The following is a 27373-nucleotide window of genomic DNA, read 5'->3' as shown; positions in this document are numbered from 1 at the left end:
GAAAAGAGAGTGAGAAGAGAGAGAAGAAATGAAACTCACTGACAGCTGTAGCATAGAGAGGGAAAGTGAAAGCAGATGAGGGTCATTGTGGTTAAAATATTTTGTATGGATGTGTGAAATACCAAGGTGAAAAGCTTTTAAAGAATTATCATACCTGACAAAAATGAATACCAGGAATGTAAAATAGGTCCTGTCTGGGAAGTGGGTACCAGTGGAAGAGCATAAAGAGTGAAGGAGGCTAAATATGGTCAAAATACTTTATGTGCAGGTGTACAAATGGAACAAAAAAGCTTGAGAGTGGTTTGGGAAGGGGGCAGGGAGAAGAGGGAGAGTGATGGACAGGGAGTTTGATCAAGGTACATTGTATATATAAGGCAATAGCAAATAACATCCCCTGGTACAACTAATTGATGCAAATTTAAAATGTAAGAAAAATAGATAAATCTTCGTTTCTTCTTATCTCCCAGGCTACAAGAAAATTGTAACCAAATTTGAAGCTCCACCCTGCTAATCCCTACTAGGCTCATGGATCTATTATGTATACTGCAAGAGTCTTATTGTTATCTTTTCTTAAAAAAATTCTGCTGGGAAAGTGAACCCATAAAAGTCAACACAGGAAATTTCCACTTGAATATCCTTGGGCAAATATAACTTAACAATTTTCATATATACATCTTTGCTTTTCTTCTATTGAGTTTCTGCACATTAGTAGGTTTTTTTTTTTTTTACCAGCATGTAGTATATTTTTTTTGTATTTTAACGAGCATTTTCAAGTCCTGTAATTTAGAAATTCCTTATTATCTAATTCTTCCCTCTGCCTTCTCCCCCAGCTTTATTCTTTCAATTTCTTCCAATTTCTCTATTTCTTTTTCACTCATCTAAGACATTCTTAGTTCAGAAGCTGATCCTATTCCAACAGGCTGTTCCACTGTATTTCTACCAATCTCCAAGGCTTTAGATTCCTGTTTACAGTTGTTTACAATCTTTCCTTTCTTAAAAAAAAAACCCAAACACTCTTCACTGTTCAACTCCTGATAGAATAAACCTAAACTTCTTAGTATGGTGTCAAAATTCTTTAAAGAGTAGTCTCTGCCTAGCACTCCATGCTCTCTTCCCTAATATCAGGCTACACATTTCTCACTTCTCCATCAGTGGGGAAAATTCATCATCTCCTCCTCTCTCAGCCTGGGATACTACACAGTTTTCAACCTTAACCTTGCTTTGTGAAGAACTCTCCACCTCTCAGTCAGAATTATTCACTCACACCTGTGCCTCCCAGCACACACTTGTTCACGAGGTTATTAATTAGTTTACATTTTAATATATTTTATTACGTTTTGAGTTCCAGGAAAGTAAGAACCAAGGCTTATTCATCTTTGTAGTCTCCTGTAGTTTAAAATATATCAAACATTCAGTATCTGTGGAATTAAATGTAATTAAATCTTCAGGTGTGGAAAGTTACTGAAGTCAGAACCATAAGTGATTCTTTGTAACAGCATGATCTGGTTATGAAGGCCACAAGCAGAAGGGTCTTCATGGAAAATTTCAAGCAGAATAGTGAATTGTATCCTATCCTGAGGAGATAATAGCAAGACCTATAAGATGTGAACATTCTAATCATTAGAGGGTTATTTCAGCTTTTTGGTAGTATGAAAACAATCTTCATGACTTGTCCAATTTGATTTTCATTCTGATTTCTAGAATGTCAGATTTTAAGACCCAGCATACTAGAATAGTGTGTCAACTCCAGTCTCTGGAGTACCCCATTTGATTAGATCTGGTATTTGTATTTAAACTCCACACTGTTAAACAGTGACAACAAAAATCTTTAAAGCAACCTTAGTACGATTATTACAAGCCAATTAAAAAGCTAATTAGAGAAAGGGAGAAATTGTCATTCTGGGTTTATCCATTCACTTCCAGAAACTAGATGTCACAAAACTCAGTCCGCTCAGACTTCAATTACCTCAGGATAAACTATAGAACATGCAGTGATACTGGACCTGCTTTTGAGAAATTGAACCTCTGGATTATGGGGGCTCTACCTCCCCAACATGTGCTGATGCTTCCTCAGTAGAGTTGAGATGGCTGACCCAATTTTTTACACCGCTTTTACAATATATCATGTATACTTTCCAGCCCTTCTTTATCCTTGCCATAAAAGGTCTTGGTTGTCTGAATATGTGGTCAGACTAGCTTCTTTTATCTAAAAACAGCTCTGTAGCCCTTTGTTTTGGGGCTCATATTGCCAAGTAACATGAATGTCTAGTTTCATTAGCTTTCTCATATACCATTTCTAATTTAAACAAATGCCGCAATCAGTCTCTCTTCATTTCTAGTGATCTCTACTGAACATTATTTTTTGCTGGTCCTGAATTTCTGAACTCTGGTTCTCACACTCCGCTTCCTTGCTTGGCTGGCACTCTACCACTTGAGATATGCCTATATGCTCATAGATTTTTCTGCCTGGACTAGCTTTGAATTTATGACCCTCTGGATCTCAGTCTCCTGGGTAAATAGGATTACAGATAGTGCCTGGCTCTACTAGACATTTTAGCATTCATTTCATTGACTTCCCACCCCTTTCTCCTCACCCTAAATTCCTTATGTATCATATTGTCTTCAGAGTTAGTCCTCCAATTCAAGGCCAAGTCTCTTCTTATGCCTATGTGCCCTTAACCCCTCTCCTTCTTGCCTCTTCTGGGCAAATTAGTATTCTTATTTTTTTATTTTTATTGCCAGTCCTGGGGCTTGAACTCAGGGCCTGGCCACTGTCCCTGAGCTTCTTTTGTGCTCAAGGCTAGCACTCTACCACTTGAACCACAGTGCCACTTCTGACCTTTTCTGTTTATGTGGTACTGAGGAATCAAACACAGGCTTTGTGCATGCTAGGCAAGCACTCTTACCACTGAGCCACATTTGCCCAGCCCCTGGGCAAATTATTATTCCCAAGCTTTCCTCCTCACCTATGGAAAAATTTTCCACCCTATTGGAAAGTAGGAGTTTTAAGTAAAAAAGACAAGACCTGAGTGAACACAACAGACTGAAATAATCCCAATGACCTCAAATACATTTTCAAATACTTGCATGTATAGAAACTCTTTAGTGCACACAAGAAAACAATGAATGAACAGAAAAGACCACAATAAAAAGATAAGGTTGGAAAATGACTGTTTTTTTCTTGTTAAACCCTGTGGGTTTTGTATAAATTCATACATTTTCTTTTCAAGGAATAAAACATTAAATAAATAATGTTCACATCTTGCAGAGGTCTACCAAACTCAGTGATATCTTTCTGCTAGTGACTCACAGGCCTTAATTCTTAGTCCTACATCTGTCCTGTAAGCTTCCAAGTTTTATTTCTCATAGACTCCTAGACATTTACATATGGGGAGGTCACCAGGACCTCAACCCAACCTTTCCCATTCCCTATACATCACCTTCTAGCGACTGAGCCCTTGAGGAAGGACCTCTATAAATACTGCTGAATTAAAGGGCAGACTATTCTGCCAGAAATGTCAGCTTCAGATGCAAATAACTTGCTGCATACCCACCAGACCTGAGAAACATCCTTACTTTTTCCAGAGTCAACAAACCACCAAATCTAACCACTCTCCCTTCTCCTTCAAGTAGAATTCAGGTTTGTCTGTTCTCTTGATTTCAGCTACCTTACTTGAGACTCTAACGATCTCTTGCTTGGGCTCCAAACCTGGTTTTCTACTTCCAGATAGTTCTTTTCAAAAAGTCACTCTGCACACAGCTATATGAATCTGTATACGCACATATGCTGCTTGTTGTACAAGAGAGATGTTAATAAGCGATCATCTAGGGCCTTGCTCCTGGCTGATACCCTGAAGGGGCTCTCTATCCTTTTTCAGGGGAATAGAATAAACTCTTCAGTATGGCACCATATAGTTCTCCACATGGCCTTGACCAAATGGCCAGAACTATCACCTGCCATTCTTTACCTCCTTATCCAAATATATTCTGCTATTTATCTGGACACTAAATGCATCCCTGGCTGGAAATGCTTACTCCTGATCCCTTTCAGCTCCTTTAGCTTGCCATCTCACCACCATTTCAGATTCACACAAAGACCAAAAGAACATGAGATGCAGATGGAGTCAAAGAAGACTGCTAACTTCTAGAACAGGGCCTGCCATGATCAAGTCACTTACAGGGCAAGGGACAGGTGCATGATTTTAGTTACTTCAAATTCAGTGATATGAGTGACCAATCTGTAAAATTTCTTCGAAAATAACATAAATAATCTTGTGTGATCATTGAGAGGAATGAAAAGGATCAAGTGAAAAAGTCAAATTTAGGCTACCTAATGAGGTAATGGTTACCTAATAAGGCATCTGAAAAGTACTGAATAGGTCCTAAGACTCCATAGTTCCCTATTGTCATATGATATTAATAACTTTAACTTTAGGCTTCACAGTGACTCAGGTCAGTATTTACCCACCTTTTAGACTGAGGAACAATCTAATTAATTGGCCATGGATGACAATGAATGTTTCCTGTAAAGGCTACCTTTATATTGCTAGGATCATACCTTGTATTTCAAAGCAAGCCTCAGAGACAGTGCAGAATAAAAAAAAGCATGTTGGGATTTAAACACTACAGATTAAATCAGATAAAAGATTACAGTTAAAGTAAACTTTGCGTTTACAATTTTAGGGATACACATGAAAGCAAAATTTTACCCCTGAACTGGCCTCTACCAAATAAAGATAAATCTGAATTATCTGTGGTCATGAGAGATATTACACAGAAATAAAACTAATGTCACTAGTCCCCCAAACGTATGAGAGACACTCAGAAAAATTCAGTCAGAGTGAGCTTTATCTTTATTTTTGTAGCATAAACCAAGAATTACAGGATGCTGATGGGAAAGACATTTAGCACCTGGGATTTGGAAAATGGATTTTTAACATTCTAAGTTTATGACAAAGCAATGTTTACTGCTAATCAAGACAGTTGTATAAAGGAAGTATTTTGAAAAGTGAGCAGGAGAAAAAAGCCTATGAATGGTGTTTCTTTGTAAAATTCGGTTTGTGGATGAATTTTCATCAAATGCACATGCATGTGTGTTACAACCAAAATAGATTCAGCTTCATTGTAATTCATTTATTCTACAAATATTTACTGAATGTTATATGCAATAATCGGAAGAAAAAGGAAATCTAATGACAGAGATAAGACACCCCCGAGACCGTTCTAACATAGCCATCTTGTTTTCCTGGGAGCTTGTGGGGAAGTGTTATGAATAAGGATAATTAAGAGAATTAATATATCTAGTCAGGAATGGAGTCTCTATGTCTTTCTCCTATGTTTTTATTTGGAAATAAGTTATAATTGTAGAATAAAGAAACACAACACAAAGTGATATACTAAGTCCACACCCAAAACACTTGAGACTACCACTGAATTTCAAATATGTTTTCTCATTTTCTCTAAATATATCTCATATTTGTCAATGATATAGCCTAATTCTGACTTGGGAAATAGCAGCTGCCAGGCACACCGAGAGGACATCTAATCACTTCTTGGGTTTTCTTAGGGAAGGACAGGAAATGTCAATTAAAGGCTTCTTAAACAACACTGAATTCAAAGGTCAGGAGGGATGGCTCAGAAGTTTCTTGAGAACTGCAAGAAGTTAAAGGAGGAGAGAACAAAGAAAACTGTACAGTTGTTTTCAGAATGGGAGGAGATCTGGAGGGATGGTTGCTCTGGATTTGGTAAGAGCTGAAAAGGTGACAAATGTGAATTCATAAGAGGTGAAAAGTAGAGTGAGAAAGGAAGAGTTTCATCTTGACCTTTTCTTGAATGTCAAGATAACTTACAGAAAGACTTGTACCAACACCTGATTCCTCATTTTGGAGCTCGGTGAATCCCTTGTACAATTCTCTTCTTTCTTTCAGAGAACAAACCATCCTCTTACTGAAGAGTGATCTTGGATATCTTTCAGTATCTTTCAGGGTAAAGTGGCTGTCACTATACCACAAACAGACAAACTAGTCCATTCAGGGACATTTGTTCTTTACAAATCTCTCAAGTTAAGTTACGTTCTGGGGAATAAGACACAATTCTATGTAAGCGATATTTTCATAGAATGCTTCTTTCTTCCGTATTTTCATACATAGAAAGACTCCTCTTTATTTTCAGATACAAGGTACTCTGAAAAGGAAGGACTGGGTTTTGAGCTTAGTAACAGAGGATGTGCTGTGTGCATGCACAAGGTCCAGAGGATGTGCTGTGTGCATGTACAAGGTCCTGGGTTCCATTCTCAGACACCCTCTCCTCCTAAGTGCTCTGAAAGTGATATACGAATGATAGCTACCAGTAATCTTTACTAAAACTCTTTGTCCTGGTTGTCATGGGATGGTTGGTGAGTATGCTAACAACAAACAAGGTAGAATTCATGATCAATTACCTTAAAAAGTTACATTGTCAGTATGTTCACAAATTAAATTAAATTAAAAAAAAGTTACATTGTACAATGGCAAAAATCATATAGTAAAAAAAATTACTCCTTAATAATACCAAATTCTATTTACAATGTCAATCCTGACTTTTTCTTCCTATCTGACTTGGTTAAAGATTGAACACAAATAAATACTAATGGTCATTGCCAATTATTATTACCACTAATCATAACTAATGGCTATTCTCAAACATAGAGGCAAATGTTTCATCAACCATAGCTTTTGTTCATAGATAATCTTATATACAAGACTAAAAACAAAGTATCCTTGAACTTCCTTCGTCTGAAAATATTTGATATTACCCCCCCAGATGTGAAATGCCTGCTGTATTCTCCAGTTTTATTTAACCAAATGTTTCTTAAGTATTCATTTAATTTTCACACTATAGGTACTATAGGGAGCATGAAGATGATTAAGGCATAGGCCTTGCCTCAAAGGCCTTGCCTCAGCTATTTCATTAAAGGGAGGTGCTAATAGTAATTGATAAAAAGGCCAACTGTCAAGGAATTCTTAGAGAAAAGTCCAAGGTGTTCCAGTAATAATAGCAAAAGACACATTCAACTGCAGGGCTCTAGGCAGGGAAAGCTATTTTGAACAAGTTTAGGAAGGGTGGGTAGGATTCCTTTGTCAGACTAGATTGTTGAGGGTTAGGGTTTAGCAGCAAGGCTGAGAAGCAAGATTGAACTTGATTTACAAAGTGGATGATAGCAGGATGTATTCTGAAATACCAGCATGGCCAGAACCCAGGAAGCACAAAAGAAGCTGAAGTTGAAAAAGCAGGTCAAGAGAAAATTGTGGAAGGTTTTAATGCCCAGCAGAGAAACTAGAAGACATAGAAATCCAATAAAGGAAGAATGTCATGATGGGTCTTGGTTCTGGGAAGATACTATATGTAGGATTTATTTTAAGGGTGGGAAAGGAACTAAAGGGAAACCAACTAGATAAGGAACTATGCCCAGAGGTCAGAGAGGTCTTAAGAGCTAGAAGGCAGGTAGTAGCAGAGAAAGGACTGGATGAATGGCAGTTTGCTTTTTCATCTGGAGGTGACATCCTCCCTGAGGGCACTGGTTCTCAGACACAGTGTGTTGCCTTGATTAAGAGGTCTGGGTGCCTTGGGCTAAACCAAGGAGATGAAAGTACTTAAGTGTGACAAATTTGAGCAATTTCTCCTTTAAAGACTTGCCTGGTGGCATTTGTCAAAAGAAGGCACACTGTGAGAAATGATTATGTGTAAAGGCTTTCTTAACCAAGGGACCTGAGATATAATAAATTTAATACAAAAGTAAAAGGCCAATGATTTGCATTATCCTGACACCACACAATACGAGAGACTTTTCCAACTTGATTCTCCCTGCAGTCATTGGGAATTTTCTTTAGCCTTTTTTTGGTTTAGTTTCTGCTCTTTTTCTGTGAACACCATTAACAGGTGATGGCTAATTGAAATTGTGCCCTTAGTCTGCTATGACAGTGAGCTTAAGTAGTGTATTTAATGGTGAAAAAATAAGAATAATTTGTTCCCCAATATGAGCAAGTGGATAAACCTATTTCCTTAAATGTTTGAGATAATATAGCCAAACACATGTAAAAATTATATAAGCAGAAAAACAAATGACCTGCCTTTTCCCCTTAAATTCTATTCTCAAATATAAAATCAAAGCCTCCAAAAGCACATGCACTAAATCAGCATTAATCCTTTCGTGCCTAAAAGTGAAATTCTTAATCATATGATTACATTCATTTTCTTCTTTCAGTAACAAAAAAAAGAAAGAAAATCTGCAAAAGGAGCTAAACAGATTACTTTAGCAAACAATTAGACATAGAATGACTCTAAGTGAAGATTCCTGACGCTTTTCTGTGTGTGCAATTGTATGCACTCTGCTTAACAATGACAAAGCTAGAGAGAAAACTCACCTGTTTTCTTCCTCAAGATCTGCTAGGATTCTCTCTAGCTCCCCTCTTTCCTCACTCTCTAAGGAAATCAAGATCTGGGCAGGACTACGAGGCTGGCTCAAGGGGGAGTCCTGGTTCAAACTTTGGCAGTAATGCTGGATTAACAAATGTTCATCATCTCTGGAAAATAAAATCAAAGGTTTTGGTTTTGGCTCCCCCCTTATTTGGCTTTGGGGGTGAAGGATTCGGTGTGTATTTGAAAATAGAAACATTTACTTGCTCTTAACAATTAACTAAACAATTTTTTTTGGCTTCTAAGACATTTAGATACTATGGAGGTTGTGGTGTACCATCCTACTGATGACAATTCAGAGGTTTTTTTAAATCAAATTTTCAGATGAAATTGATTATTTATATGGAGTAATTTAAAAAACCCAAATCACAAAAATATTGGGACTCTAAAGCTATAGGGTAGCCAATAGTTAATAAATATTAAAAGGCATGCTAATGGCTGTTTTATGCTTTCACTACTAAGCCTGTCAAGATAATCTGTTCACTAACCCATGCTATTGTGGATAATATTTAGGAAAAAAACCCACAGCAGTCCTTAAAATATTTTAGTGAATAATTTTTAAGTGGAAGGCAACTTAACCAAAAGTATTGCTTGGTCAGTTAATTTTAACTTCTAAAAGTCATGAAGGCAAGATGGTAAAAAATAATTAAACTAGAGATAAATGATTGTTTCATGCAATTACTGTTTAGATAGAAACACAAAAAGTGAGGGGGAAAAGTCAGTCACTCAGGTGAATGATTAAAGAAGACAGACCAATGTGCTCCTAAGAGCAGGTTTTAAGGACTAATCTTGGAGATAAAAGAGGTAAAAAGCATATTTGGGGAGCCAGCTGCAATCTTTCCTGGAAACTAGGAAATTTCTAATACCCAGGAGAAATTATTTTCAGAATAAATTGCTCTTGGTTCCTGAAAAACCTATAACTCTAAGTTATAAGAATTTCATTCTGTTCTTAATGAGAAGTGAAAGCTCTTTGTTTCTGGTTAGATATCATTAAGATGATACTTTCATATTCCTTTCACCATACCCACATTTTTTTTTCTTTTGTCAGTTGTGGGGCTTGAACTCTAGGCTTGGGCGCTGTCCCTGTGCTCTTCAGCTCAAGGTGAACGCTCTACCGGTAGAGACACAGTGACACTTCTGGTTTTCTGGTGGTTTATTGGAGATAAGAGTCTCACAGACTTTCCTGCCTGGGCTGCCTTTGAAACATGATCCTTAGATCTCAGCCTCCTGAGCAGCTAGGATTACAGGCACCCAGCTCTCCACATTTTTTTTCTTGAGAAAGAATCTTGTTGGATAGCCCAGGATGCTCTCAAGCTTATGATCCTCCTGCCTCAGCCTCCCAAGGGTTGGTATTACCTGCATATACCATCATGTCCAGCACCCTATACCTACTTAATTTTGTTTTGTCAATCATGAGGCTTGACCTGAGGGCCTGGGCGCTGTCCCTGAGCTCTCCTGCTCAAGGCTAGCACTCTACCCCTTTGAGCCACAGATCCAGTTCCAGTTTTCTGGTGGTTAAATGGAGATAAGAGTCTCACAAACTTTCCTGCCCAGGTTGGCTTTGAACCACAATCCTCATATCTTAGCCTCTTGAGTAGCTAGGATTACAGGTGTGAGCCACCAGCACCCAGCTAATTAGTACTTAGTTTTAAGTTGAAAAAAAAAGCTAATATTTAAGAAAATGTCTTCCTGGTTTAAATTTTTTTGGTCCATCAAGTCAAATAACTAGTAGAGATAGATATGTCTAGTCAACTAAAAATAAGTATTTGGAGGCATAGCTCAGTGGTATAGTATTTTCCTAGCATATGTGTGGTCCTGGGGACCACAAAAATAGTAATAATAATAATTGTATATTAAAAAGAAACACTTAAGTGAAGCAAACAAATCACTAAATCTCTTCCCCAACCTGCCCCTAAATACCAGGATTCTTGAATCACATAACACTGAGTGAAAATGGAGTACATGTCCTCAGAATGAGCTAAAGCAGTCTTGCTTAAAAACAAAAGTGGTTTTGCCACCTATTTGTTATTCTTCTCAAATTCTAATATTTTACTGCTAAGCCTTCTATTTGTTTTAAGCAAAATATAGTTGTAATTAAGTTTGTTTTTCTTACTGTTTTCCTAGCCAGTTCATAGATGGCAGTCACTGTCATCTGGATACAATTTGAATGTGTTATAGCACCAGTGAGCCAAAGAAGCACATCATTCAAGCCATTTACATTTGACTGATTCTTTGGCCACTTATTTTCCTACCAAAATTTTTATGCATGGATATCATTAATGTATTTCCCCGTAACTATGAAAAAGAATACATGACAGTTATGACTGGGAAAACTGTTTGAAGTAACAAAGTCATAAACAAATGACTGACTGTTGGCTTGATTATTAATACCTTGATCACTTTTATGGACTAGATGAGATGATTTATTCTCATATAATCAAGAACTAGTTATATATAAATGTCAGGATGGCACAGTTTCCTTACATTTAATCTCTATGAAGTCCTTTCTTCATCTGTACAAGACTTTGGGTTGCTATACCTACTATGTTGGATAAATTTACCATTCTTGCCTTTGCCTGTATTCTCCATGCTAAGATGACAAGACATCATATCTTATCAAAGTTAAAGAATCATTGTAGTTTGGCTAGATTGCTTCTCTCAACACTTTATTTGGTTGGTGGATTCTTATTTTTTTTCCTTCATATTTCCTCCATAACCTATTGAGTTCATGGGAATGTTCTAAGTTCCATACTGCGAAAACTGCCTTACTCTATGATGTAAGTCTGTGTGATCCTGTCATATCCAGGTCCTTGAATACTTTTAGCACCACTCAGTCTTCTCTCAAGTTTATTAGGGCTACTTTCTCATCCTACTGATGAATAAGACCTGTATTTGTATTATCTACTCTGAAAACCCTCCACAAGACTACGCTTAGTTTCTTGAGGAGATGCTAAATCACAAAAAATCTTAAGTCTTTTCATTTCTGAAGGAAAATACCCAAATAATGTAGCATAAGGGGGATAACAATTCTGTATCAAGATCTCATTTCCACTCCGTGTGAGTGGAGAAAATGTAAGCTAGCCATTACTTTAAAATAATATGCTATCCCTTTAACTAGTCGGTAGGTGTGGTCAAAGATTAAGCATTTAAAGTTAAGTATTTAGGACTCAGCAATTTGTAATGATATGGTATTAAATAGTTCTAAGTAAGAATAAAGCAAAAATGATTTTGTTATTAAGAATAGTGATCATGTCTGAATTTGGATGAGCTCATTCTGTGCCAGGCTGTTAAAGAATTAAAGAAAAAAAGCAAATGAATGGCTCTTTGAAAGATCAAATGAATATGATGCTACTTCCTATATCCTGTACTATCCTACCTCTAAATCCTTCAAAGCAATTTCATTGTCAGGAACATTTTGTAAAAAGAGATGGGATACTTACATGCTCTCATTAGGAGAGATGCTATCATTTAGATAAGATCCATTGCTGTTTTCCATTTCTGCTAGCCTGATAAAAAACGTAAAAGCTCATTAAAACTTATGTGACTTCTTAGAATCTATTCAAGACCTAATCGAACATTCCTGAAAACTAAAGGATAAATCATGGCAAGAGGAGAAAGGAATCCTTCAAATTAAAGGATGTGTGTGTTGGCTTAACCATTTGAGGCTCTGTGTGGTAGACCACAGCTAGTTTAGCAGCTTTACATTTCTGATATAAATTCTAAGGGAACTTGTATATTGTTGCTGTTTTGTTTTATTCCACAGTTTGATCTTCTTTTTACTGAAAACAGGTCTTTGTTTTCAGAAGAAAAGTTTCCCTAACAATAAATGCACACCATACCTTCTATTCTACCCCCTTTTCAAAACAATTAATGCCTTCCACTGATGACAGATGCAAATAAACTAATGTTCTCCACAACTGACAGGCATGCCCAGCAGTCAGAATATTGTTAAAAGATGGATTCACAGTAAGCTCTATGTTCTGCCATTAATTTTAAGCTTTACTTCAGAAAATAAGTCTTCTGATAACTAAAAATAGTTAATCAAATGCTTATACAGAGTTATTTAACAAGGTATCTTATAATTAGTAATTCTGTTTTTAAGTATAAAATGATCTCAAACACAAAGAAGGAAGGATAGAAAAAGGTCCAAGGATTAGGAAAATTAATTATTCCCATCTTTACAATATATCATGTAAAATAAACACACAAACAGAAAACTTGTAGTTTCATATTCTCCATTTCACACAGTATCATTTGCAGATTAGTAGCTAGTCTAACAGATTTTAAAGAAAGTTGGAAGACCTGTAAGCCAATTTAGTAAATGTCCTCAGTATACAAATCACAACAAGGCTATCAGAAATGTTTCAAGGCCAAGGTTAAATAAGATTGTTCTGGACCCATGCTCTCATTGGTGTCCAAAGACAACATGCAGTGGAGGGCATGCACGTTAGAGGGCAAGTTGATTAGTAGAAAGCAGACAAGATTGAGGAAGAAAGAAAAGATTTGTTTAAAATTATTATAGGTTAGCTTTCCTTGGTTAGTTATTTCAATCAATATTTGCCTAGCATTCAACTAGTCTCATACCTGCTAGCATAATGTTCAATGCGTGAATGAGTATCATCGTGTGAGAGCTGAGGGGACGAGGCAGGCCTATAAGGCAGAAAATGTGATTAGTTACAGACACCATCCATTAATGGAGAAAAAAACCCCCACCATACAGTTAGGTTATATACATGGCCTAAAACGATTTATTCTAATTTTACGGATAATGTATATTTCGCTGTTCCTATATCCTAGAGAGCATCAGTATTTTAAATCCAGATCTGACAGCTGATTTCCCACTTTTCGTTATCTCCAAAGCCATAGAGATCAAACCTGCTCTGGAGAGTTTCAATCACAGAAAAAGTGAAGGGAGAAATTTTCTATAGAGACTATTGTCCTGCTAGCTTGTAATTTTTCACATAGTTCGAAAATTGTGTTAGCAGTATATGATTTAAAATTTTCAAACAGTTTATACCTATGCCATTTTCTAGCCACCTTTTTATTCAATGGAAAGTATACATTTGTGTAGTACATTTATTGTCAATAATTTTAGCCTCAAAGAGGCTACTCTAGGTCCAAGACTTCTTATCAAGATGTCTTGGTGTGTGCAATTTTCTAAAGAAGGAACATGTCTACCAATTTAACAGTGGGACTATACTAGTACTTTACAGAAACAAATAAAAAAAAACCAGAAAGGCCTAAGATTATCTTATCTTTTCAAAAAAAATGACTCAATTCAATAGGATGTCAAAATAGTAGATATATTTCTTATTAGGGATATCATATTCTCAAATATAGGTGGATAATGGGAAAGAATTAGCATGGAAAATCCAGTTACTTTTGCTATATAAGTATATACTCTGTCTTAGCTTTTTTTTTTTACTAGAATCTCGGTAGGGTTAACAAATTTTTTGTACTTTCATATTTGGCCTATTAATTATGCTAGAAGTTATAGTAGTATCTTTTAGATTAACCTTAGGGGGAAAATCTGTTCTGAAAAACAGTTTGGACTTGTGTTTTAATTGGAATAGGACAAAAGGTCTCTTCCACTTCTCTCCTGACCCAGAAAGCCCCTAGGTAAATGCATGAACCCAGAAGTCAACAGTGACATAGCCTGTGCAGGCTCTGGTTTTAGCCTAATATCCAAGCAGAATTCAAGGATTTGGTCTGAATACTAAAAAGAATATGTTTGTTTTCTCTTACATTAAAAAGCAAAAGGAACAATGAAGGCACTTATAGTTGGGTTTATGTAGGAACTGTGCCAGGTATTCCCATTTCTTAATGAAGATTAATTATAACATAATTACAACACACTATATGAAATAATTAGGGAACCAGAAATCTGGGGGGAGGGAGAGGGGGAGGGAGAGGGAGAGGGAGAGGGAGAGGGAGAGGGAGAGGGATCATATTTATGAAACCATGAAACCAGTATGATGTGGTCCAGGTCAATTATAGAAGATGTTTAAATTTTCACAAGGAAACAAAAGGAGGCTGTTTAATGTAATGGGTAATCCAAAGGTTTCCATGTGAATACTCAGTATAGTTTTAGAAAGTTATTCTGCTTATTTTCTAGAATCTTAGAATAGTCCATTATTAGAAAAATGCTATGGTTTGTTTTGAAATCTTCATCGTAGATTTGAAAAAACTTAATACTTGAGTTTTTTAAAAATAAACATTAGGGCTGGGAAGGTGGCTCAGTGGTAGAGCGCTTGCCTTGCATGCCTGAGGCCCTGGGTTCGATTCCCCAGCACCACATAAGCAAAAAGAAAAAAGCCGGAAGTGGCGCTGTGGCTCAAGTGGTAGAGCGCTAGCCTTGAGCTGAAGAGCTGAGGGACAGCGCCCAGGCCCAGAGTTCAGGCCCCATGACCGGACCCCCCCCCCAAAAAAATAAAATAAACATTATGTTCTTGAACAAATCAGTCTTTCAGTTACATGTTTTATAAGCTAAAAGCCCACTATGAAAATGTTACTAGTGTTTTCCATGACAATAGTTGTTTCTGTAGTAGTACACAGAAGAAAGAAAACATGAGATATTGAAAGAAAAGTACCCCAAGGAAAGTAGACATATAAATCTAGAGCACATTAATACATCTTATACAAAAAAATCATACAGAGCTTTAATTCATAGCCCAAGGATAATTCTGTTATTTCTTATTAATGTACATAGCACCTATCACAGCATGAATAAGTACAAGAACTCATAATAGCTAGAATTCTTTTAAAAATGTGCACTAAAATAAATACTTGTTCAACCAAAAAAATGAGCCAGAAGAAAGTGCTGGTTGGGAAAAAAAAATCACTTCATTGGACAGCTAAGAATTAACAAAATAACAAAACTACTTAACCCAGAAATAAAACTAAATGCAAATTCTTCAAAATCATTTCCAAAGGAAGAAAATAATACAGTTCCCACATCCCACTTCACAAATACAAAACCTTATACCAAGAAGAATTACTCCCTATTAGTACTAAAAACCCACTTGGCCAATGCCATCTCACCCACCTCCATTTTCTCTTTATGAAAACTCCATTCATAGGGTTTCATTCATTAAGATTTCAAACTAGAAGAGTTCAGAGAACACCCCTGGACTGCCTGACTATAGACACATAATATAAAAGGTCTATGGCTAGATTCCATTTAAAATAAGATGACAAACACAAGCAAAGGGGTTTTGACTAAGGAAAAGCAAAAGGTCTGTATCTCAAAAAACTTGCCAATTCTGTGATGCTTATTAAACGGATGAAACACTGTCATCATCATAAGATTGGATAACATCAAGTAGAATTTTTATGAAATAAAGCATGTCAGGACCTGGTTCAGCTTGATTGGACAGGTTTACAGTAGATTTTATATTTTATTTATAATCCTATGAGTAAAGACTTTAATGAAATTATGGTATTAAAGAAAACACAGACTGCAGTTTTTTTTCCCTTAAAATTAGAACTTCTCACACTTCCTAAATAATCTAACCAACTTTTCATGCAAAGGCAAACTGGGAATATATTTCAGTTGTTAGAAAGAATTTTTAATATAAAATGGTATTAACTTTAAAGTGCTTGAAAGTTTAAGACAATGTCCTCTACTTCACTTACTTTAAACTGACTGCTTGCTGTATTTCTTCTCATTACCTTATGAGTTCTTTCCCTCAAAAACTGTTAGTTCCTCTTGTCTTATCATTTTTATACTATGTTTAGGTGTGTTCTAAAAAATTGTTCTTCAACATACTTGTCTCCTGGATATCTTCCTTGGCTAAACTTACTCTGACACAGAGTAAACCTATTCTCTTAGGATTTAATCAGGCTTGGGGATTTAGTACAACATACTGTAAGGTTTCATATTTATGAAAGGTTCTAACTTCTATCAAAAGCAATGGAAACCAAATCACTAATAGGAAGGAAAAGTAACTGAATCTAAATAAGTAACTCTCAAGTTTTATAAGCATGTAAATTAAAGAAATTAGACTTTTTACTACTTATAGCTACCATTAAGGGGCATAGTCAGGCACTGATGGTTCATGCCTATAATCCTAGCTACTCAGGAGATCATGTTTGAAAGCCAGCATGAACAGGAATGTGAGATTCCATTTCCAAAAATAATCAGCAAAAAGCATGGCTGAATGTGTGGGTCAAGAGGTAGAGCACCAGCTGAGCAAACAAGCCAGTAGAGGAGCATAATCCCTGAAATCAAACCCCATTATAGAAAGGTAAAGGGGCACAATATGCATTTTTTAAGGGAAACATTCTATTACTTTTAAGGCAATGAAGACTTAAAGTAAATCTTAAGTAGTAGTATATAGTTACCACTATATGACATTTTTAAGGATTTAGTTCAAATTATACAGTAGAATAATCTTTTAAAACAAAAATAAATTTAATTCTTATAATCTGGTCATTTCCCCTTTACATATAGTAGAGGTATTTAACTGTAGATTGACAAAGACTACTGTGAAATACCAGAATTGTCTTCAAAAGCTCACACCAGCTAATTTTAAAACAGGCATACATGCTTGCGAATACACAAGTCACAAGTTTCTAGAAGTTATGTCTCATAATTTTTTGAAGCGAAATTTCACTATGTTGTGCAGCTGGCCTCAAACTCCTGGACTCAAGTGATCCCTCCTCTTCAGCCTCCCAGGTAGCAAGGATTACAGGTGCATTTCATCACACCAAGCCCCCAAAGAAGTTTCTAACATTATAAATTGTGAACTCTGTTAGCATTTATTAGTAGTATTATTAATATACACCAGTAGTACTAAGAGGCTACAGTACTCTTTCCTTCCAGTAAAATGTGTAACTATTTATAAGCTGAATAATTAGTTTGGAGGAGTATGAGTTTAAACATGAGAGCTTACATATATAAAACTCGGTCAAACAACATGACAGAACTTGATAAAAGTCAATAGGTATCACTGAAAATATTCAACCCAACTCAGCACTGTGTTCTAAAGTAAATCTTTTAATAGTTGGCTTATAAAGGGCCCTAAGAAAAATCCATCACCCTTTTGACAGTTCTAAATCATTGACTCTCCAGAAATAAGGGCTTTTATAGAAAGTAATTCTATAACCAGGAAGCTTTTCCTTGCTTTTGAGGAAATATAAAAACATATCTCCCAGAAGACAACTAAAATGTCTACAATCCCTTTGATTTTAATTTGAACTCAATCCAGAATTTCTGTTGATCAGAAACCAGGTAGAGCACCTGCACACACTACTGTGATACTCCTGATCTGTGGTAGATCAGACTTTCAAAACTTTATCAAGAGAAAGGGGGAAAAAACTGAAATGAAAAGACAGGAAATTAATATGCATTTAAATAAAAGCAGAATGAAACAAACAAAAACTTTAAAAATCAAGCAAGCAAATGTGTGGGTGGTAGCAGCGCCCTTCAGCAAAAGTACTCACGCAGAATCTACTGGCCAGAAGTTGATCAGAGTAACGGGACTGCAAAACAAAAAATGAGGTGGTGAAGAGAGACACAAGCAAATCAGCCACAACAAAAATTACTGAGAGGTCAAAAATAAAGAAAATTTAACCAATTAAGTATGAACCATGGAAAGCAACAGCCAAATAAAGGTAGAAAGTAAATTAAAAGAAAAACACATAGTTGTGTGCCTGTTGTCAGTTACAGAAACATACAAGGAGGAGGTTTAAAAGCGGTCAAGAAGACATCAGCTGGATCAAAGAACATCATCACTACTTACTGTGAAGGAATTTCCAGTGACCATATTTTCTCTCCAGTGGGGGGGGGGGGGAAATGAGTACATATGACCACACAATCAGATACAAAAAGACACACTTCTACTGATTTGTGAGGGAGGAGTATCAAAATGAAATATTGGCATCACTCATTTGTAAACAGTCCCATATTTCTTAAGACTTAAAGGTAATTAGTGACTACACTGTTTCGTTTTCCTGTGAAATGGTTTAATTTTTGGAAAGAGTAATTGTCAAGAGACATTGGAAAATGGTAATTGAACATCAGCTTGTTTTGTTCTTTTTTCAGCTAAAATAATTTCAAGGAGATAAACAGAAGAGACTGTTTGCATTTGGGAGTGAGAGAAGGTATTCAACTGGGAGAAGTTCAAATATACATCTGCCACTACTCACGTTTCCATGTTGTCCCCCTCTAAGACAGTCTGCACTGGCAGGTAGCCCATGCGGGGATGCTTCGCAAAATACCTTTTGGTTCGAAATTTGTTTTTTAGTACCTTGGCAAAATCACGGACATCTTCTCCTGATGTAGTCTGAAAGAGAAATCAGTGAGATCAGGCTTAGGAAAACCCAATTTCAAAATGACAACTCTAGTCTATAGCCACAGAGCACTTGCTTTACAATTAATTATAATCCATAACCAAAGAATGTGAAATCATTTGAGTGGAACTTCAAAATTATCTCGGTGTTTAGTAACTTAGATGGGTTACTTGCCTCCCTGAAACACTTGACTATCTATAAAATAATGGTAAGACTAACAAGTTAGTATGAGGAAAACATAAAGCATACAAGCTAGCATGCTACTTCATCTTACAATTTACCACCCTTTACAGTATATTAAAAAGCTACTTTAGGTACATTAATGTTGCTCTTCATCCATTCAATATTCATGGCATGCTAGGTTCTTCATCACTGACTACCTTTGTAAGAGAAATGGTAATGAGAAAGGTAACCAAAGGCCTGGGTTGACTCGTCTGATCATGGAAGAAAGATGTGCTCTAAAAGAGAGCTTCTCACATTGACATATTTAAGAGCACCCTGAAGAGACTGCTAAAACACAGATTTTGATGTACAAAGTCAGGGGCTTAGGGCCTTCGGGGATAGATTTTGTATATGCACCCAGATAATGTCAACATTGGTGTTAAACAAGCCACACATTGAATGGTATGTATTAGAGATTAAAGAACATAAGTTTCATACCCAGGCTTATGCCATGGCCATTTTGCCAGGGACTGTTCACAAACCTACTGGCCACTGAAAATGTTCATAATACATTAGGAGAGGTCTCTCCCTCTTAGAGAACCATGAGCAAATTATTTGACCTTAGAACCTCAGAGTCCTCATCCTATCAAAAGAGGATAAAAATAATAAAACCTACTTCATATGATGCAGTTTAAAAGGGAACTGCCTGGCCTGTAACTAAGTATTTAAGTATAACAGTACTAAAAGCATTAGCTGTTAATATCTCAGAAATAAAACATGAATATTGATGAACAGTTATAAGGTGTGCATTTTGAGGAATCTGCATATCACCACACGACCTCTCCATACAATCTCTAAAGCTGTGCAAAAGGAATGTGAGATGTCCTGTCTGCAACCATGCAAAAAGAAGAAAACCTATTTATTCATCCAACAATATTCATTGGGTGTCTATTGTGCTCCATGTGTGTCGGTCATTGCCTTAGGCTTTACGAATAGGGTAATTAGATACACTTTTGTTGGAGAAACATCTGGGGGCCCCATAAATCACAGCATTAAATATGATCTGAGATATTATACAAAAGTGAAATTTATCTCAGATAAACTGTCTCACAGCAAGAAGACTCTCACTTACTGGAGTACAATATTCCACCATAGGATAGTGCATCTTATGGCCTTTTGCAACTCTACCCGAAAAAAAGCAGCTTTGGCAGATGTCATAATTGAAGTGCTTTAGACTTCTGTACCTGGAAAAGAAAAACAAACAAACACATATGTGCTTCATTAAAGCAAATTCCCAGAGAAATCTAAATAATGAACCTTCTACCATATTGTCCTAATCCTATGAACAGAATGAAATGTTCATTAGAACCACAAGGTAAGTGATTAACTTCCTACCTCTAATTTTTCTGGTGCTTCTCCTACAGTATTAAATCAGTCTAGCAGAAAGACTATCCTAGAAACATATGGCAGAAAGGAAAACCTAGATTTTACTTAAACTCCATTAGGAAATCTTTGGATGAAATAGGATAGTACCGGCAGTGTCCAGTATTTAAAACACCAAATATTGAAATCGGAAAGAATATCCAGAAGAGACAAGGTTGCTATATTGCATACGCTTCTCCATCCAGGGGACAAAAGTTTTCTGAAACAATCACAGTTTTCTAAAACTTAAAAAGACAGTCTTGGATAGTGGGAGAACAACAAGGGAAGGTGTAACAATGCTGGACAAGAAACGTACTCATGACCTTACTCATGTAACTGTAACCTATCTGTACAGCATCTTTACAATAAAATAAAATTAAAAAAACAAAACAAACAAAACATGGAAAAAGTCTTTTAAGAAAAATTAAACAAGAACTCCAATTAAACTATATCTTGCTTAAATTTTACTTTCATATTGGCTGTCCTGATTCTTCATAGTTACTTGGACAATCTGTAATCTCTTGATCAATAGTTTACCACATTACCCACAAATCGTAAGTGAAGCCCTAAGAAAAGATAAAATTTGGATTGGATGAATTTCTGCTTTGTAAGTACTGGTTAGTACTTATTGTCCCCTCCAACCCCCCCTCCCTCCCCACCTCTGGGTCCCAAGGTTTACTGCTTTGCAAACCTCCCATCTTCTACATTCTCAATTCAAACATACTATATATTTTGTCACATAGGGGAAAGTAAAAACTAATATTACATTTTTAGATACAGTTAGTCACCTTTCAAAAGAAGGAAAGGGGAGAGAAGTAAAGAGAAAGACTAATTCTCAAAATAAGCTTATTTGATACAGGCAAAAGAATGGGAAGCTTCCTCTTTTTTTTTTTTTTCTTTTTTGCTTATGTGGTGCTGGGGAATCGAACCCAGGGCCTCAGGCATGCAAGGCAAGCGCTCTACCACTGAGCCACCTTCCCAGCCCCCAGGCAAAAGAATGGAAGGTAAACTTATTCTTTTTTTGATACTCCAAAACATTTTCTTTATCTATTTTATAAACTTTTCCTCTGTAGTATATAAATCCCAGTAGCTTGGGAAGCTGAGATGGAAAGAGAAGAAAGGTAATGCAGTCACTCTCTGAGCTTCCCAAGCTACTGGGAATAAGTTTACTGAAGGAAAGGGGCATCCTTTGTAAATAAGAAGTATTTGCCTAGCTAGGATTTAGAAACCAATCTCTACGGAGTTTTATAAGACCTCTTTGTACATAGTATAAAGGGTAAACACCAATAGCTAAAAAAAAAATCACTGTAAATAAAAAGAACAAAAATACTATGAAGTGTTAATGGGTAGGCTTTTACCCCTTAACTAGGAAAAAAGTATCAATTTATCTACATGGATTCTGAATGAGCATAGACTATATAGGGAGTTTACAACTTTATAGCTTTTTGTTGTTGTTATGGAAACCTTGATGTTCTTCCAGATGTTTAACTACATCATCTTCGCAGAATTAGGATTTAAGATGATTGTTTAATATGATGAATTCATTTAAAAATATCCCGTGTCAATGAGATCTGTTGCAATTGTTTCAAGTGGGGTGCGGGAGGGAGGATGGTGAAGAAGTCAGTTTGGTCTGGGCACATTGTATGCATATATGGAAATACCACAATGAAACTTCCTTTGTACAACTAATATAAGCTAATAAAGAAACTCTTAAAATCTTTTTTCCCAAAAAAGGTGAACAGGTTTAAAATTTAAGCATCATTCCCATGACATTTTAGTATATTTTATTATATTTTTTTCATGGTAGTCCTGTAGCTTGAACTCAAGGGCCTTGTGTTCCTGCTTGGCTTTTTCACTCAAGGCTGATGCTCTATCACTTGAACCTCGCTTCTAGTTCCCACCACATTTTAATACTGTCAAAATAACACTCTGCTATGCTTCTACTTCTTTTGCCCTTAAGTTTATAAGGAACGTTTTCTTTTGTTCAGCTGCTTTGTGCATCTTTCATTTACTTGCATATTTTTTATTCCCTTATAAGTTCATTAGGATACTATGCAAAGAATGTAAATAGACTCAAAATAAATTCTAAGATGTCTGAAACAATTCTTGTTACTTAAAGGGGGAAAAATGCTGCCAAGCGAGCAAGAGCCTGAGCTACCATGATAATTCAGTTCTTCCCAGAATAGATCATCTCTTAGTTTTATAACTGATTCTTGGAGAGTTGCTACAAACAGAAAGGCCTGGCAAAAAAGAGCGAGGATACAAATGTTTTGGTTCCAGGAAAAAGGAGTTACAGTTAATCTGTATGCCCTTGACAGACCAATATCTCTGGGGAGACAGGTAGTCAGTCCTGTTCAACCAAGATTGTTGCTTTGAAGAACTGAAGAGTGAAGGTAGAAAGGGACCTCTGCCTAATGAGTCATTTCCCCCAAAATAACCCAGTAATCAGGGGAGTAACAAGAGTGATCAATGTTCCAGCTCGATCACCTTCTCTCCCAGTTCAGATAGGAACAAACTAACAGAAAGAAGCAAAAGAGATTAACAGTGAGTCAGGAAAAGGTGAGACACGATGATGACTTTTTGTTTGTTTGTTCCCAATACCTGAATCCAATGATTGGACACTCCTTGCAGATGTTACACTTGGCCTGGTGCTTGGCAGTTTCTGCAGCAGCCACTCTGTGGAGGACAGGCAGCCACACCATGGACTGGGGTTCCAGTCGCATCCAGTCTAGGAAGAGGGCTGCTTCAATCTCAGGCTTATTATTGGCCTGCAAAGACAAGAGGGAATAGGAAAGAGGGTAAAAGAATACAAGAAGAGAAAGTGAGAAAGTAAAGGAGATGTGTCAGTTCAGATAACAAATCAAAAAGAAAAAAAAATAGTTGCACAGTGAGGCACTCTATTCACAGCTTCTTTCTGCAAATGTTCCCTTGATATTCATAACACCCACCCCCTAGGCTTAGTAAACTGCCACTCCTCTTTCTGGCTACTATATGACTACAACACAAACCCACAAATGGGGAAAACTGGGTAAAACCCACACCTATAGAAAACTGTTTCCCTCTCATTTTTTAACAGATATTTAAAAATTAGCCCAAACTTAAAATAAGTGTTCTTGATCAGATTTCAATGGTGAAGAGAAAAACCACTTCAGGAATTACTGATCCTTTTTCCTTCAATCAGCTATACTTATTACAGACTTATAATGAGGGACGTTTAAATTTCAGCTGGTATCAAAGCTTCATATTTTACATGTGCGCAGACGTGCGAGCACACACGTGCACACACACGCGCGTGCACACACACACACACACACACACACACACACACACACACACACACACACACAAAACCCTTGAGATATGGATCAGAAAAATAGCTTTCAAAGGCCATACAAGTAACTGGTTGTCACAAAGCAGATTTCAGGATCTAAAATTCCTGGTCTAGTACTGTTTCCATGGTGCCCTATTGCGTCTCTGTTTTTCTTTTAAAAGACTAAATTTAATCAATACCATTCATTGCAAACAATACAGTTGTCTTAAAATGTTCAAGATGTATTTGCCCATCAGTTGACAATGTTACTGTAACCAGGCATTTTAATTTAAGATTTGGCTTTAATTTCTCACATTGTTAGACAGATTGACTCATACATCTTTTTTTTTAGCCTTTATTGTTTCTTTAATCTCAAATATTCCACTAAGGATCAGTTCTGTCTAACCCATACTTTAGAGTTTCTTTCTTTGTCTGTTGGTGGAGAATTTTCCAGGTTTTGTTTTTCTGAGAATACTTACTTTCAAATTCCATATTCTTGAGAGTTGGGAGGGAGGGAAAGTTGGGGAAAAAGAATGTTTGACAAGAAATGTACTCACACCTTATGTATGTAATTATAACCCCTCTGTACCTTGACAATAAAATTTAAAAAATAAAATTCATATTCTTCATAGCTATCTTCTGGGTATAGAATTTTTATTTATTTATTTATTTTGTGTCGGTCATGGGCCCTGAACTCTAGGCCTGGGCGCTGTCCCTCAGCTCTTTAGCTCAAGGCAAGCACTCTACCACTGAGCCACCTTCCCAGTCCCAGTATAGAATTTTTTAATGGGTTTGTTTTTATTTTACTTTACTATAATGAAATATTATTCTACTTTTATCTCATGTTCTGTATTGCTACTGCTGGGATTTCAGTAGTAAAGCTGATTGTTATTCCCTTGAAGGTAATCTTTCTTTTTCCTGTCTCACGTTGTGTTCCTATGGCTTTATGGGTTTATTTATATTGCTTAAAATTCACTGGGCTTCTTGAACACATGGCTTAGTCTTTAATTGGCTCTGGAATCATCTCAGTCAAGATTATCAACAAACAGTGCTTCTTCCCAAACCCTCTTTTCTGCTTCTAAAACCCCATTAGATGAATGTTAGACTTGCACAATTTCCACCTTTCTGAATACGTTGTCCTTAGCTTGTTCTCCCCTTTGTAGTCTTTCTGTGCATTCATTCCTAATAATTCCTTCTGCACAACTATATCTATTTCTCTCCTTGGCTCCATCCAGTCTTTTGTGAATGCATAAAGTTTTCAATTTGAATTATTGTACGGTATTTATTGTTTGTGGTGCTAGAGATGTAACCATGAACTTCAAGCATGCTAAAGTGCTCTACCACTGAGCTATGTCCCTAGCTCTGGTTATTGTACTTTGAAATATCTAGCATTTCTTTTTGGTCATTTTTATTAGCTTATATCAGTTACAGAGGGGAAGAATGTTTCATTGTTACATTTCCACACATGTTTACAATGCATCTCAATCAATTTTACTAGCTCTTATTACTTTCTCTACCACTTTTCCCTCTTCCCAAATTTGGTCATTTTTAAGGTCACTTATAAAGTTTGCAATACCTTGTACTTTTCAATATTGTCTTTTGTTTTTCCATAGGCATCATTTTTAAAATGTGTCCAATAATTCTAAACTATGGAAGTATTATGTGTATGCTTCTCTAGTATGCTATTTTCACAGGTTCTCACTCTCCCAGATTTCTTGTGTGATTAATTGTTAATGTTTTTTCAATGTACTATCTTGACCTTAAAAAATATTTTTCTGGAGATACTTTGAACCCTGGAATTACAGTACCTTCACCATAGACTATTTTTCATTTGCTTTTGCCAAGAACCAAGGGGCATTACTTATTCCCAGATCAATTTTAAACTGAATATGTGACGTGGGATCTTTAGTTTCATATGAGTAATGTGTATTTGAATTGCAAACCTATATTGCCTCTCTTAGAATGTGGTTTTCTAATAAAGGATCTATGCTCATCTCAGACAGGAAGGTAGCAGGATTTGAAATGACAGGTCATCTGCCTGGTAACACTGGCTACTTCAGGTGCACTTCAATCATTATCCCAATGATAAATTTAACAGTATTATATAATGAGCTATTTGACCTTGGATTTTCTAGCTGCAAAATGGTATCGAACTACTGATTAAAAACATTTGTTGAGCATTTTTCTCTTTGTAGACAGCCAACACAGAGGTAGCTGTGGAATTTGTTAAAAAGAATTACAGAATGTAAAGATGAAAGGGACCATGGAAGTAAATCCACTCTTTCAGACGGGCAGCAGAGCTCTAAAGCCTTTAGCACTCATTAAGTCTAAATTCTTTCCCAATGCCTGTACATATGCTACAGCCACTATGTAAATATCACCCAGGTGAGGGAGCAATCACCCTTGAAGGCTGACCTTGGACATCTTTGTCAGAGAGGCCTGTCAAAAGCACTTCATTGCACTGAGCTGAAATCACACTGAGTAAGCAGAGGATAAGAGTCCAGAGTCAAACCACTACAGTTCAAATCCTAGCTTGCATACTCACTGCCTGAGTGACCTCGGGAAAAGAACGTTATCTCTCGGTGTCTGAACTTTCCTCTGTTAAGAAATGGAAATATTAACAGCACCTACGTCACAGGGTTGTTCTAAGCCTCAGTGTGTTAACAAATAAAAGGAACTTGAAACAATGTTTGGCACACAGCATATTTGCCATGGTTATCATCATTACTATCATCCATCTGACTAGAAACCCAGAAGTTCTCAGCCTTCACTCAACCCTTTAAACATTTTAACCAGTCCTGTCTTAACCATCTCTATTCCTCTAATTTCTTCGGCCTATGGCATGGCTCACTGTCCATTAGAAAACTCTTCTCCAAATATCATCTATTGGAAATGTCACTTGCATTTCCCTGAGTAAAATAAGATTGCTTTTCTTTGCTCTGGACTACAGGCTCACATCAGGTTTTTACTCGACTAAAATCTCTTAGTCAGTATTTCCCAGTGCATACTGCAGATCAATCATCCAACAAAATGCTTCACAAAAAGAAGGTCAAATTAATTAACGAAACATTGCATATTATATCTGCATTTTAAAATTCTTAATGGGTGTTAACATATTAAAAGCTGAGAAGGTTGTCAGTGAAGAAACATGTTACACTTTGTTTGACCTCAGAATCCCATTTCTTATTCAATGATCCTAAGATCATTATCTTTTTTTTAAAAAGTTGCTGAGGCCTATGAACACCAAAAGGTATTATTACCATGTTGGGCATTATGAGCAATGTTGTTCATTGCTATTTCTCCTGATACTTTCACTCTATGATTGTCAAATTGAAATATCATTCCTTTCACGTCTTTCAAGGACTTCTAATGTTAGTTGGAGCCCACTGTAAACTCTTATCCATGGCTTTAAAATCGTGATTTTCTAGCAAATATTTGGTCATTCTTCCTGACTTTAGGCCATTTTTATATGTTACATTTGAAAATATGTATTGTCTTCATATCAAAAAGTCACTGGGACCAAGGGCAAAGATTAGCCATACTCATTATAATTTATATCTGATCAATCCAAACCTAGGATTCTGTCCTGTCTGGTTCATGAACTACCATTCTCCCAGTGACATTACTATCTAGTCTCTTTTGTGCACATTCCTCCATCATGTGTACAAACACAATGAGAGACTTTGTCAAAAGAATTGCAAGTGCTTCACTACCACATGTCCTGTAACAATC

General features: G+C 36.4%; 1 protein-coding gene across 13 annotated transcripts in view; it reads right to left on the bottom strand.

Moving 5' to 3' along the window:
* The window catches only part of Dmd (dystrophin), a 2040854-nt gene that overhangs the window by 39918 nt on the left and 1973563 nt on the right, over window positions 1–27373 (bottom strand). For 7 of the 13 annotated variants that reach the window (XM_070040660.1, XM_070040663.1, XM_070040662.1 and 4 more), the window contains 7 exons: window positions 22933–23099; window positions 20042–20153; window positions 18604–18740; window positions 17899–17937; window positions 13039–13104; window positions 11895–11960; window positions 8403–8561 (listed from right to left, as the gene is read on the bottom strand). In XM_070040660.1, coding sequence (XP_069896761.1) covers window positions 8403–8561; window positions 11895–11960; window positions 13039–13104; window positions 17899–17937; window positions 18604–18740; window positions 20042–20153; window positions 22933–23099 — 746 coding nt within the window. The remainder of the gene's footprint in view (window positions 1–8402; window positions 8562–11894; window positions 11961–13038; window positions 13105–17898; window positions 17938–18603; window positions 18741–20041; window positions 20154–22932; window positions 23100–27373) is intronic. The other 6 variants (XM_070040664.1, XM_070040667.1, XM_070040671.1 and 3 more) reach the window with 2 other exon arrangements.

The sequence above is a fragment of the Dipodomys merriami genome, unplaced genomic scaffold, assembly GCF_024711535.1.
Source record: "Dipodomys merriami isolate MVZ:Mamm:240054 unplaced genomic scaffold, mDipMer1.0.p SCAF_3, whole genome shotgun sequence".
Lineage (NCBI taxonomy): Eukaryota > Metazoa > Chordata > Mammalia > Rodentia > Heteromyidae > Dipodomys > Dipodomys merriami.
This window is presented reverse-complemented; position numbering and strand designations above follow the sequence as displayed.